The sequence below is a fragment of the Scyliorhinus canicula genome, chromosome 24 (assembly GCF_902713615.1).
Source record: "Scyliorhinus canicula chromosome 24, sScyCan1.1, whole genome shotgun sequence".
In the NCBI taxonomy this organism is placed as follows: domain Eukaryota; kingdom Metazoa; phylum Chordata; class Chondrichthyes; order Carcharhiniformes; family Scyliorhinidae; genus Scyliorhinus; species Scyliorhinus canicula.
Window position 1 is genome coordinate 506,683 of NC_052169.1, and position 12,149 is coordinate 518,831.

At 48.6% G+C, this 12,149-nt stretch overlaps 1 protein-coding gene across 8 annotated transcripts in view; it reads left to right on the top strand.

Moving 5' to 3' along the window:
* The window catches only part of LOC119956823 (tight junction protein ZO-1-like), a 228,696-nt gene that overhangs the window by 194,751 nt on the left and 21,796 nt on the right, over positions 1-12,149 (top strand). For all 8 annotated transcript variants that reach the window (XM_038784280.1, XM_038784276.1, XM_038784279.1 and 5 more), the window contains 3 exons: positions 2,135-2,353; positions 7,204-7,373; positions 10,605-11,058. In XM_038784280.1, the coding sequence (XP_038640208.1) occupies positions 2,135-2,353; positions 7,204-7,373; positions 10,605-11,058 (843 nt within the window). The remainder of the gene's footprint in view (positions 1-2,134; positions 2,354-7,203; positions 7,374-10,604; positions 11,059-12,149) is intronic.

The following is a 12,149-nucleotide window of genomic DNA, read 5'->3' on the forward strand; positions in this document are numbered from 1 at the left end:
CCATAGCTCGATGTTCCAATCCAATGTACAGTAAACATTGCCAGACTTGGTTCTTGGGAGGTCGGCCAAGCCGGTCAAGTGTCTGTTAGGGAATATTTGTGGAATATGGTGTCCTACTGGTAATGTCACTGGATTAGCAATCCTGAAACCCAGGCTAATCTCTGGGGACACGGGTACAAATCCCATCATGGCAACAGATAAAATTTAAATTCAATTAATTCAAAAACAATTGAATGCTAGTCTTTGTCATGCTGATGATGAAACTTATCTTGTCGTAAAAGCCCATCTGGTTAATTGTTGGCCTTCAGGGAAAGAAATCTGCCATCTTTCTGTGGTCTGCTCTACATGTGACTCCAAACCAAGAAATTTGGTCGACCCTTAACTACTCTCTAGGGCAATTGAGGATGGGCATCAAATATTGGCCCTGTCAGTGACATCCACATCCCATCAAAGAATTTAGGGGACAGTGAGCATTGTACAGGGTTAGGTTGGCTTTGGAAACAAACGAAGAAAACTCCAGAGTAAGAATAATTAACTGGAGAAAAGCCAACTTTAATGGTGAAAGAATGGATCTGACCCAGATAAATTGGAATCAAAGACTGGGCAAAACTGAATTAAAGAATGGGCTTCATTTAAAGAAGAGGGGGTCATGCGGTATATTACCATGAAAGAGAAATGTAGGGCAACCGATAGGAACAAAGATGAAGAAGAAAGTGTGTTTGGTGGCTGTCAGGTGGACAAGACAGCCGAGAGCAGGTTGAATATGGAAGTTTCAGAGAGAATTGAAAAAGCAAAGTAAGAGCAGCAAAGAGTGCGGGTATGAAAAGAGACTAGCAGCTAACATTACAGTGAATCACAAAGTCTTCTGTTGGCATCTAAATAATAAAAGGCTGGTGGGAGGAGGAATGTGGCCAGTTTGAGATCAAAAAGGGGATTGACACATGGAAGCAGGGGGCATGGCTGAGGTATTTGTTGAACACTTTGTATCCATGTTTGCCACAGAAGATGATGCTGCACATGGTGAAAGGAAGGGTGAATTCAGCCACTTGGAAAAGTTTGAAATTGATGAGGGAGTATTGGATAGGGTCTCTGTGCTTAAAAGTTGATAAGAAACCAGAACCAGATGAAATGCATCCAAGGATACTGAAGGAAGTGGGAGAGAGTGGAAATTGCAGAAGCACTGGCCATAACTTTCCAGTATCCCCTAGCCTCGAGGGTGGTGCCAGAGGAAAATTGAAAATGTTACACCTTTGTTAAGTGTTAAGATAAAGCCCCTGATCTGCAGGCCAATCAGTTTAACCTCTGAAGAAGCTTCTAGAAATAATAATTCAGGACAAAATTAATAGTCGTTTGGGCAAAGGTGGGTTAATTATGCAAAGTCAGCATGGATTTGTTCAGGGCAACTTGAGTTTAACTGTTTAAGTAACCTGCTGGGGTATTTTGATGGGGGTCATGCTGTTGATGTGATACAAATGGACTTCCAAAAGGAATTTGCTATAGTTCCACTTCACAGGCTTGTGAGCAAAGCTAGAACGCATGGAATAAAAGGGGAGACACAGTGGTTAGCACTATTGCTTCACAGCGCCAGGGACCGGGGTTCGATTCCGAACCTGGGTAACTGCGTGAGTTTCCTCCCACAGCCCAAAGATGTGCAGGCTAAGTGGGCTGGCCATGCTGAATTTCCCCATTCAATTAGCTGGCGTTACTGGCTTATGGGGATAGGGTGGGGTGCTCTTTTGGAGGGTCAGTGGTGAGTTGATGGGCCGAATGGCCTCCTGCACTGCAGGGATTCTATGACCGGAGCAACGCGAGTACTAAGTTGGCTGAGAAACAGGAAACACAGTATTTATTGTCTGTTTTTCAGACTGGAGGAAGATTTGTAGTGGTGCCTCCCAGGGGTCAGTGTTAGGATCCCTGCTCTTTTAGATACATATTACTGACCTGGACCTTACTGTGCAGGGCACAATTTCAAACATTTGTGGATGATACAGAACTTGAGTATTGCGAACTGAGGACAATACTGGGAATGTTTTTAGGTCGGTTTGTGGGCTGGGCGGACGAGTGACGGTTACAATTTAATGCCGAACATAATACAAATGTGAAATTGATTGTAATTTAATTTCTTTACCTGCAGAGGTCCCGAACCTCAGGTAAAACTTGCAGAAGAACCTCCACGGATAAATCACTACAGCGCAGATGAAGATGAGGAAGATTATCGGAAGCAGCTATCTTATTTTGGCCGCAGAACCTTGGAGCAGAAACCAGTACCTCAGCTTCCTGCCATCAGCTTCCCTGAATCTGCCAAATCATCAGAGCCTGGACTTCAGTCCAACTACACTGGATACTTACCCAGGTAAGTACTGCTGTGACCTGCAGAGCTCAAGTTGTCAGAAGATTATATCAGATTCCATTTCTCTGATGCAGTTACAGACTACACCTCCATGAGAGGACGATTACAAGCAGAGTACTTGCTCAGTTCTGTGCAATTTGTCCAAATGTGCAGAGTGGTTGCCGCCCACCTCATTTCTATTCCAGAGTTACTCTCTCTTGCTCTCTCTCTCTCTCCCTCCCTCTTCCCCCCCCCCCTCTCTCCCCCCCTCTTCCCCCCCCCTCTCTCCCTCCCTCTTCCCCCCCCCTCTCTCCTCCGCTCTCTCTCCCCCTTTCCCCCTCTCTCTCTCTTCACCCCCTCTCTCTCTCCACCCTCTCTCTCTTCTCTGCCCTCCCCGCTCTCTGCCCTCCCCGCTCTCTGCCCTCCCCGCTCTCTGCCCTCCCCGCTCTCTGCCCTCCCCGCTCTCTGCCCTCCCCGCTCTCTGCCCTCCCCGCTCTCTGCCCTCCCCGCTCTCTGCCCTCCCCGCTCTCTGCCCTCCCCGCTCTCTGCCCTCCCCGCTCTCTGCCCTCCCCGCTCTCTGCCCTCCCCGCTCTCTGCCCTCCCCGCTCTCTGCCCTCCCCGCTCTCTGCCCTCCCCGCTCTCTGCCCTCCCCGCTCTCTGCCCTCCCCGCTCTCTGCCCTCCCCGCTCTCTGCCCTCCCCGCTCTCTGCCCTCCCCGCTCTCTGCCCTCCCCGCTCTCTGCCCTCCCCGCTCTCTGCCCTCCCCGCTCTCTGTCCCCCCCCGCTCTCTGTCCCCCCCCGCTCTCTCTCCCCCCCCGCTCTCTCTGTCCCCCCCCTCTCTCTGTCCCCCCCCGCTCTCTCTGTCCCCCCCGCTCTCTGTCCCCCCCGCTCTCTGTCCCCCCCGCTCTCTGTCCCCCCCGCTCTCTGTCCCCCCCGCTCTCTGTCCCCCCCGCTCTCTGCCCTCCCCGCTCTCTGCCCTCCCCGCTCTCTGCCCTCCCCGCTCTCTGCCCTCCCCGCTCTCTGCCCTCCCCGCTCTCTGCCCTCCCCGCTCTCTGCCCTCCCCGCTCTCTGCCCTCCCCGCCCTCTGCCCTCCCCGCCCTCTGCCCTCCCCGCCCTCTGCCCTCCCCGCCCTCTGCCCTCCCCGCCCTCTGCCCTCCCCGCCCTCTGCCCTCCCCGCCCTCTGCCCTCCCCGCCCTCTGCCCTCCCCGCCCTCTGCCCTCCCCGCCCTCTGCCTCCCCGCCCTCTGGCCTCCCCGCCCTCTGGCCTCCCCGCCCTCTGGCCTCCCCGCCCTCTGGCCTCCCCGCCCTCTGGCCTCCCCGCCCTCTGGCCTCCCCGCCCTCTGGCCTCCCCGCCCTCTGGCCTCCCCGCCCTCTGCCCTCCCCGCCCTCTGGCCTCCCCGCCCTCTGGCCTCCCCGCCCTCTGGCCTCCCCGCCCTCTGGCCTCCCCGCCCTCTGGCCTCCCCGCCCTCTGGCCTCCCCGCCCTCTGGCCTCCCCGCCCTCTGGCCTCCCCGCCCTCTGGCCTCCCCGCCCTCTGGCCTCCCCGCCCTCTGGCCTCCCCGCCCTCTGGCCTCCCCGCCCTCTGGCCTCCCCGCCCTCTGGCCTCCCCGCCCTCTGGCCTCCCCGCCCTCTGGCCTCCCCGCCCTCTGGCCTCCCCGCCCTCTGGCCTCCCCGCCCTCTGGCCTCCCCGCCCTCTGGCCTCCCCGCCCTCTGGCCTCCCCGCCCTCTGGCCTCCCCGCCCTCTGGCCTCCCCGCCCTCTGGCCTCCCCGCCCTCTGGCCTCCCCGCCCTCTGGCCTCCCCGCCCTCTGGCCTCCCCGCCCTCTGGCCTCCCCGCCCTCTGGCCTCCCCGCCCTCTGGCCTCCCCGCCCTCTGGCCTCCCCGCCCTCTGGCCTCCCCGCCCTCTGGCCTCCCCGCCCTCTGTGGATAGTGCTCTGGGGGGGAGGTTTTTGGTCGGTTCTGCACTCCTGGCTTATAGCAACGTCCATATTCATAGGGCGATTGTCTAAGGATAGAGCAACCCAGTTCACTATTGTGCACAACCTAACATATTTTGGGAGTAGGCCAATGAGATTTTTTTACCTACTTCCTCTGCCATTGGAATGTTTTAGGTTTTTGTAGATCAGAAATATTTCGAGCATTAAGCCGAGACTGAAGCTGTAACACAAGTCCATGGTTCATAGTTAAACACAACTATGAATGTATAGTATCTGACTGTAACAATGTTTAAAGCAGGCAAGCTCTGGCTGATGTGAAGGTAGTGACTATTATATAGTAAGATATTATATTAAAATGCATTCACTTACTGGAAAAGTATTTAAAATAACTTAATCATCAAGTGAATTGGGGCAGCACGGTAGCATTGTGGATAGCACAAATGCTTCACAGCTCCAGGGTCCCAGGTTCGATTCCGGCTTGGGTCGCTGTCTGTACGGAGTCTGCACATCCTCCCCGTGTGTGCGTGGGTTTCCTCCCACCGTCCAAAGATGTGCAGGTTAGGTGGATTGGCCATGATAAATTGCCCTTAGTGTCCAAAATTGCCCTTAGTGTTGGGTGGGGTTACTGGGTTATGGGAATAGGGTGGAGGTGTTGACCTTGGGTAGGGTGCACTTTCCAAGAGCCGGTGCAGACTCGATGGGCCGAATGGCCTCCTTCTGCACTGTAAATTCTATGATCTATGAACCATAGAAAAGTTACAACACAGAAGGGGGCCATTCGACCCATCTTGTCCATTCCAGCCTGATGTCTCCCAGGTGCCCTTTCTCATCTCGCCTTCCTGCACCCGGCCCATAATCCTGTATCCTGCAGCACTTGAAGTGCAGACCCAAGTACTTTTTAAAAGAGTTTAGTGTCTATGCCACCAACCCGGGCAGCGAATTCCAGACGCCCACTACCCGCTCAAATCTAAGAGGTTCTTCCTCATAGATTTCATAGAATTTACAGTGCAGAAGGAGGCACCGGCCCTGGGAAAGAGCACCCTACTTATGCCACGCCTCCACCCTATCCCAGTAACCCCAACTAATATACTTGTTCTTCTATCTCCCTCTCACTATTTGGGGGTCCGTCGTATATTCCCTGTAGTGTGACTGCCCCATTTTTATTTCTAAGCTCAACCCGAAAAGCCTTGTTTGTTGACCTTTTGTAGTATTTCATCCCTTCTCACAACTGGAATTGATTCCTTAACCGTTAGTGTTACTCCCCCTCCTTTCCTATCTCCCACTCTATCATGTCTGGAGACTCTATAACCCGGGATATTGAGCTGCCAGTTTTGCTCCTCCTTTAACCAGGTTTCTGTTATAACAATGACATCCTGCTGCCATGTGTCTATCTGTGCCCTTTACTCATCCACCTTGTTTGTAATACTCTTTGCATTGAAGTATAAACAGTTTAACCCCCTCAATTTCCCTTACTGGACCCTTTTAAAACTTTGCTTCTCCTGTAATTATAAGTTTACAAGGCGATCACAATATCTTCCACATCACTAGCTAATGTTCCACCTCCATTTTCCTGACTTGAATCTGACCTATCTGATCCTACTCTTGGGATCCCACCCCCCTGTCACACTTGTTTAAATACTACCCAACAGAACTAGCCAAAACCCCCACAAGGACGTTGCTCCCAGCTCTGCCTAGGTGCAACTCATGTGGTTTGTATATTCCCCAGAACCAGCCCCAGTGCCTCAAGAATCTGAATCCCTCCTGGCTGCACTATCTCTCCAGCCACGTGGTTATTTGATCTATCCTCTGAGATTGCTACTTTTATTGTCCTGCATTTTAATTTATCTCCTAACTTCTTGTACTCTCTCCCAGGTCCTTATCCCTTAGTTTACCTGTGCATTGTTACCGATGCGTACCACGACCACTGGCTGTGCACCTTCCGTCCCCAGAATGTCCTGCAGCCGCTCTGAGACATCCCGGACCCTGGCACCAGGAAGGCACCATCATTGGTTCACTTTTGCAGCCACAGAGAAGCATCTGTCTGTGCCCCTAATTATTGAATCACCCATCACTACAGCGCTGCCACTTATTTGGCTGGGGTTGGTTTAGCACAGTGGGCTAAACAGCTGGCTTGTAATGCGGATTCAATTCCCATACTGGCCTCCCCAAACAGTCGCCGGAATGTGGCGACTTGGGGCTTTTCACAGTAACTTGATTGAAGCCTACTTGTGCCAATAAGTGATTATTATTATTATTGTTTACTCCTGCCCCTCTGAGCAACAGTGCCACCCATGGTATCACAAGCATGTCTGCTGCTGCTTTCCCCTGAGTGGCCATTGCTCCCCACGCCAGAGCCGTATATCTGTTTGAGAAGGGGATGACCACAGGGGTTTCCTGGACTACCTTCTGAGTCTTTTGCAGTTCCTGATGGTCACCCATTTCCTTCCTGGCTGTGCAATCCTTACCTGCGGTGTGATCACCTCACTAAATGCCTCATTAGACGAGATATGGGTGTTGTAAAGTTTTTTTGTTTTTTTTTTTCCAATTCAGTGGCAATTTAGCGTGGCCAATCCACCTACCCTGCACATCTTTATGGGGGTGAGACCCAAGCAGACACGGGGAGAATGTGCACACTCCGCACAGACAGTGACCCAGCAGGGAATCAAACCTGGGACCCTGGCGCTGTGAAACCACAGTGCTATCCACTTGTGCTGCCCAAATGTCCCATTGTTAGTAAGTAATATGTTCCAGAGACAGGAGTGTGCAGCAATCCTGATTGGGCCTTCAATCACATACTGCTTGAACTCTGCCATGTTGCTGGATTTGAGAATTAGCATGTTTGTGATGGAAATAGCCCCATTTTTTTTTTTACTAGTTCTGCTTGTAGTTACAAATAAATCAAAATAGAAATGTACTTTGCTAAAAAGGGTGATATTGTTTACAGGGGTACATCAACAAACTTTGATCATGTGGTCAAACCAAGCATCATGGAGAAGAAATATGAACCTGCACCTCAGCAGCCCAGCCTTCAGTCACGTTATGGACCAACACCTCAATCCAGTTTCAACTCTTCAGTGTCCCTGCCAGTGCAGCCCAAGCTTTCTCCGACTGAAGGTAATACTGTTTCTCCCCAAAGTTTATTTTGGCTGTGCTTTGAAATACCAATTTAGGAAATAGTTGCCTATTTGATATTAAATGAATATGCTATAACCTTTGAAACATGGCACACATCTGCAGAATTCCACATGCCCAAAATTAAAATGGAGAGAAATGGACAAACCAATTAGTTATTCTTCTGTTTCTGCATTGCAAGAAAGGATTTGTTTGTAAAATGCAACAGTATAGAAAAACAAGTTGTATCTCATGAGCATTGACATAAATGGCCATAATCTGTTTTGGCTCAGGACATCAAGGAAAACTCCACTTTGAATAGTGATGTCGGACATTTGGATGGGCCGATGGAGCCTTAGTTCATTATCTTTCAGAAAGTTAGCACCTCCAGCAGTGCAGCACTCCCACATTACTGCATTGGAGAAGGCAGCACGGTGGTGCAGTGGATAGCATTGGGACTGCGGCGCTGAGGACCTGGGTTCGAAACCTGGCCTTAGCTCTCTGTCCGTGTGGTGGTTGCACATTCTCCCTGTGTCTGTGTGGGTTTCGCCCCCACAACCCAAAGATGTGCAGGATAGGTGGATTGGCCACGCTAAATTGCCCCTTAATTGGAAAAAAAAAATTGGGTAGTCTAAATTTATTAAAAATAAATGACTGCACTGGAGAGCTATGCTGTGGTATGGGTCCAGTTCCTGCATTGGGTCTGCATAACCCTCTGAGTCACCCTAGAATTGTATTGTGGTACTTCCACTTGCCCCTGTTAATTGTTTTTTTGTTATCTACAGAACAGAAGGCCATTCAGCCCCTCGTGTCTGCACCAGCTCACCAAAGAGGAACCCAGCTAGCCCTATTCCCCAGCCCTATCTCTGTAGCCCTCTAAATTAATCCCTTTCAACAATATATCCAGCTCTCTTTTGAAACCTCCTGTGTAATCCACCTCCATCACTCTCCCAGGCAGCGCATTCCAAATACCAACAGTTTTCCAAGTAAAGAAGTTTCTCCTCATGTCGCTCTGAGCTCTCTTGCTGACCATCTTGAAATTGTGACCCCCTAGTCACTGACATACCACCTAGTGGAAACAGAATATCCTTCTTCACCCTGTCAAAATTGTCCAGCATTTTGATCACCTCAATAAGGTTGCCTCTTCATCTTCTCTGCTCCAAGGAGAACAAGCCCAATTTCTCCAATCTTGTATCAAAAATTCTTCATCCCTGGTATCATTCCAGTAACTCTCCTCTCTCCAGGGCTTTAACATCCTTCCTTAAAGAAGGTGTCCAGAACTGGACACAATATTCCAAATGTGGTCTGACCAATGGTTTGTAGAGGTGCAGCATCACTTCCTTGATTTTATACTCTGTGCCTTTATTTATAAACTCAAGGATGCTATAAACCTTCTGAACAACTGTTTCAACTTGCCTGGCCTCCTTCAGAGAATTATGTACTTGAACCTCGAGGTCCTTCTGCTCCTGTACTTCCCTCAAAATTGTGCCATTGAGTCTATATTGTCTCCCATGTTTCTTCCACAAAATGCATCATCTCTCATTTCCCTGCATTGATGTTCATCTGCCAGGTATCTGCCCATTTGGTCAACTTGTCAATGTCCCTCTGAAGACGCTCAGCGTCATCCTCACAATTCACTATTCCCCCTAACTTAGTATCTGCAAATTTAGAGATTCTGTCCTCTATACCCACTTCTAAATCATTTATGTAAATCCGAAAAAGCAAGAGTGATCCCTGGGACACCACTTTCAATTCGTCTCCAGTCTGAGAAATGCCCATCTATCCATCTATACCTACCTTCTGTTTCCTATCTCTGAGCTAACTTCTAATCCATGCTGCGAAGAACCCATCAATCCCAAACATTTTTAATTTGCTAACCAACCTGCCATGTGGCACTGTATCGAATGCTTTCTGAAAGTCCAAATATACAACATCCATGGCACGACCCTCATCCACTTCCTGTTATACCTCGTCAAAGAACTTAAATAAATTTGTCGAACATGACCTGCCCTTGACAAAGCCATGTTGACTGTCTAGTATTAACTTATTTTTCTCTAAGTGTATGTCTATCTCATCCCGTATTATGGCCTCCATCAGAATTCCCACTATTGATGCCAAGCTGACAGGATGTATTGGGAGTATTTGGGGCAATCTTGGGCTCTGATCTGAAATTGTTCCGAATGCAAAATCTTTGTGATTAAATGGTATGATTTTCCCACCAAAGTCCTGTCAATATTGTGTGACCAGCAACGAAGGAATGGCCAGCACTCCATCTGTTTGATACTTTCTCTTATTGATGCAGCTTCCTGTTTCCATCCCAGATTGCACAGAGATCAGATAATTGAGTGGGGCTCCCGTTGACCTGAATTCAAGTTTACTCCCCCATGAATGCGTGACCTACACAGATTAGTCAGCCTCAAAGTTAGGTTCATGTTTCAAGTGGGAGCTTTGAACTCTGCTTTTTTAAATAAACATATTTTAAATCCAGTTTGTGTTGTTAAACATTTTCCTTTGTTGTTCCTGCCATCAATAATAGAGATAAAAGCAGGAGGAACAGGTTCAAACCATTTTCAAACCTGCTCTTCAAATCTGTTTACCTTTTTATTTTAATCAGATTTTCTATGTAAGGTCATTGTATCTGCTACTAAATTAAATGGTAAACATGCTTTATAATGTATTTTATCAATAGTAAATAGAAACTTTCCAATGTCTTGAAGCATTTTGAAGGTGGTGTTCCTGCTGGGTGTGATGATCTCAATTCAGTTAAAATTGACTCCTGCAGAAAGTAACTCTATCTGGACCTCCTGAGAATCTCTCATTCACCTGAGGAAGGAGCAGTGCTCCGAAAACTCGTGTTTGAAACAAACCTGTTGGACTTTAACCTGGTGTTGTAAGACTTCTATCTGGACCTCGGTAGAGTTAGGATCAGGCTGTGCTGTGATGGACCTGATGGTCGAATACTTCTGGACATTGCTGTCTTGGTCCACATGTGAGAAACTTGCACATCAATGAACTGCTTGATAGACTGATCCTGCACCCTAGAGAGAGAGAGAGAGTCAACCCCTTGCCATACTGTATCCTAGGAGGGAGAGAGAGAGAGAGATAGTTGACACCTTGCATAACATGCTGGCACAGGCATGATAGCCTGAATGGCTACTGCATCAGTGTATGATTCTTTATGAATGGAGGAGAAGTTAACAAAATCCTTACTGTGCTTTTTTCCCCCCTTTTCAGTGAGTTCTGTGCCACGGGATCTTTCGATGCTACAGTCAAAACCGGAACACCCTCAAAGCAAACCCCAAACTTTCAGGCCCAGTGCTCGAGATGAAACTGTTCATTCAAATTTTTATCCCCAGAAAAGTTTTCCAGTTTCAGAAAGAGCTCCTGTGAATGGAATGGAGCTGCCCCAGAAGCAGGCGGCTACTGCATATACCCGCTTCACCCCAAAGCCATACACCAGTGCTGCAAGGCCTTTTGAACGCAAGTTTGAGAGCCCAAAATTTGATCACAACCTCCTGCCCAGTGAACCTCAGATACAACCTAAGCCAGAGCCTCTACCAAAAGCACACAGCTCCCCCCAGCCTCCAGACTTCGACAGTGGCACTGACACATTCCCCAAACCGTCTGACCACAGGCCGAAATATCAGGCAAATAACATCCACGCAATACCTAAAGCCATTCCTGTAAGGTAAGAGCTTGAAGCGGCATTTATGTAAAGAATGGATGTTCTTGGATGTTTGAAACTATTTTCTACAGTGAGTCTTTAAAGAAATCACATTGCAGTATCCATTTCAATGTCTCAAATCAGCGAACATGCATCTCATTGATTAATCTCCTGAAGCACCCATCCTCAATTGGAATGTTTGAGGATCAGTAAAGTTAATTGGGAGGAGGGCAATTTTCATCTGGTGAAAGTGAATCTGGCGCAAGTAAATTGGAAGCAAGTTTGGCAGGCAGAACTGTAATTGAACAATGAGCTGCTTTTTAAAGAATAGATCGTTTTGACACAGTTGAACTACATCCCCAAGAGGGAGAAGAGTTAAACAAAGAAAGCCAGCACTGCAGAGAAGGAAAAAGATGGATAGTAAGTTGAAACAGTAAAACAAATGTTTATGACAGATTTCTCTGCACCCACATTAAAATGATTTTTATATTGTCTCTCCTCATTCTTATTTCCAAAATGTATACGGTGAAATTAATTTGCCAGTTTGGTCCATGCACTTAATCTGTTAATATTTCTTTGAAATGTTATGGTCCATCTACTCATTGCCACTACTTTTGTGTCATTGCAACATTTGAATATGTGATTTTCTATCATCTCAGATGTGGAATCCATAAAGTGAATAGTCGAGTCCCCAACATAGATCATTGCAGGACATCACTAATCAATTATCCCCATCTTCTGCCACTAGTCCAATTTCTTAACCAGATCAATAATTTGCTAATAATGTGTCGAAGGATTGGAAAGTTGCCAATGTGATCGGTATTCTTGCTCAAAAGGGAAGGAGGCCGATCCCGGCTCTGGGTCACTGTCCGTGTGGAGTTTGCACATTCTCCCGGTGCCTGCGTGGGTCTCACCCCCACAACCCAAAATGTGCAGGGTAGGTGGATTGGCCATGCTAAATTGCCCCTTAATTGGGGCAAGAGAATTGGGTACTAGAGATAGAGAAATACAGCACAGAACAGGCCCTTCGGCCCACGATGTTGCGCCGAACTTTTGTCCTAGGTTAATCATAGAATTTTGGACAATTTTTCATGGCCAATCCACCCAACCTGCAC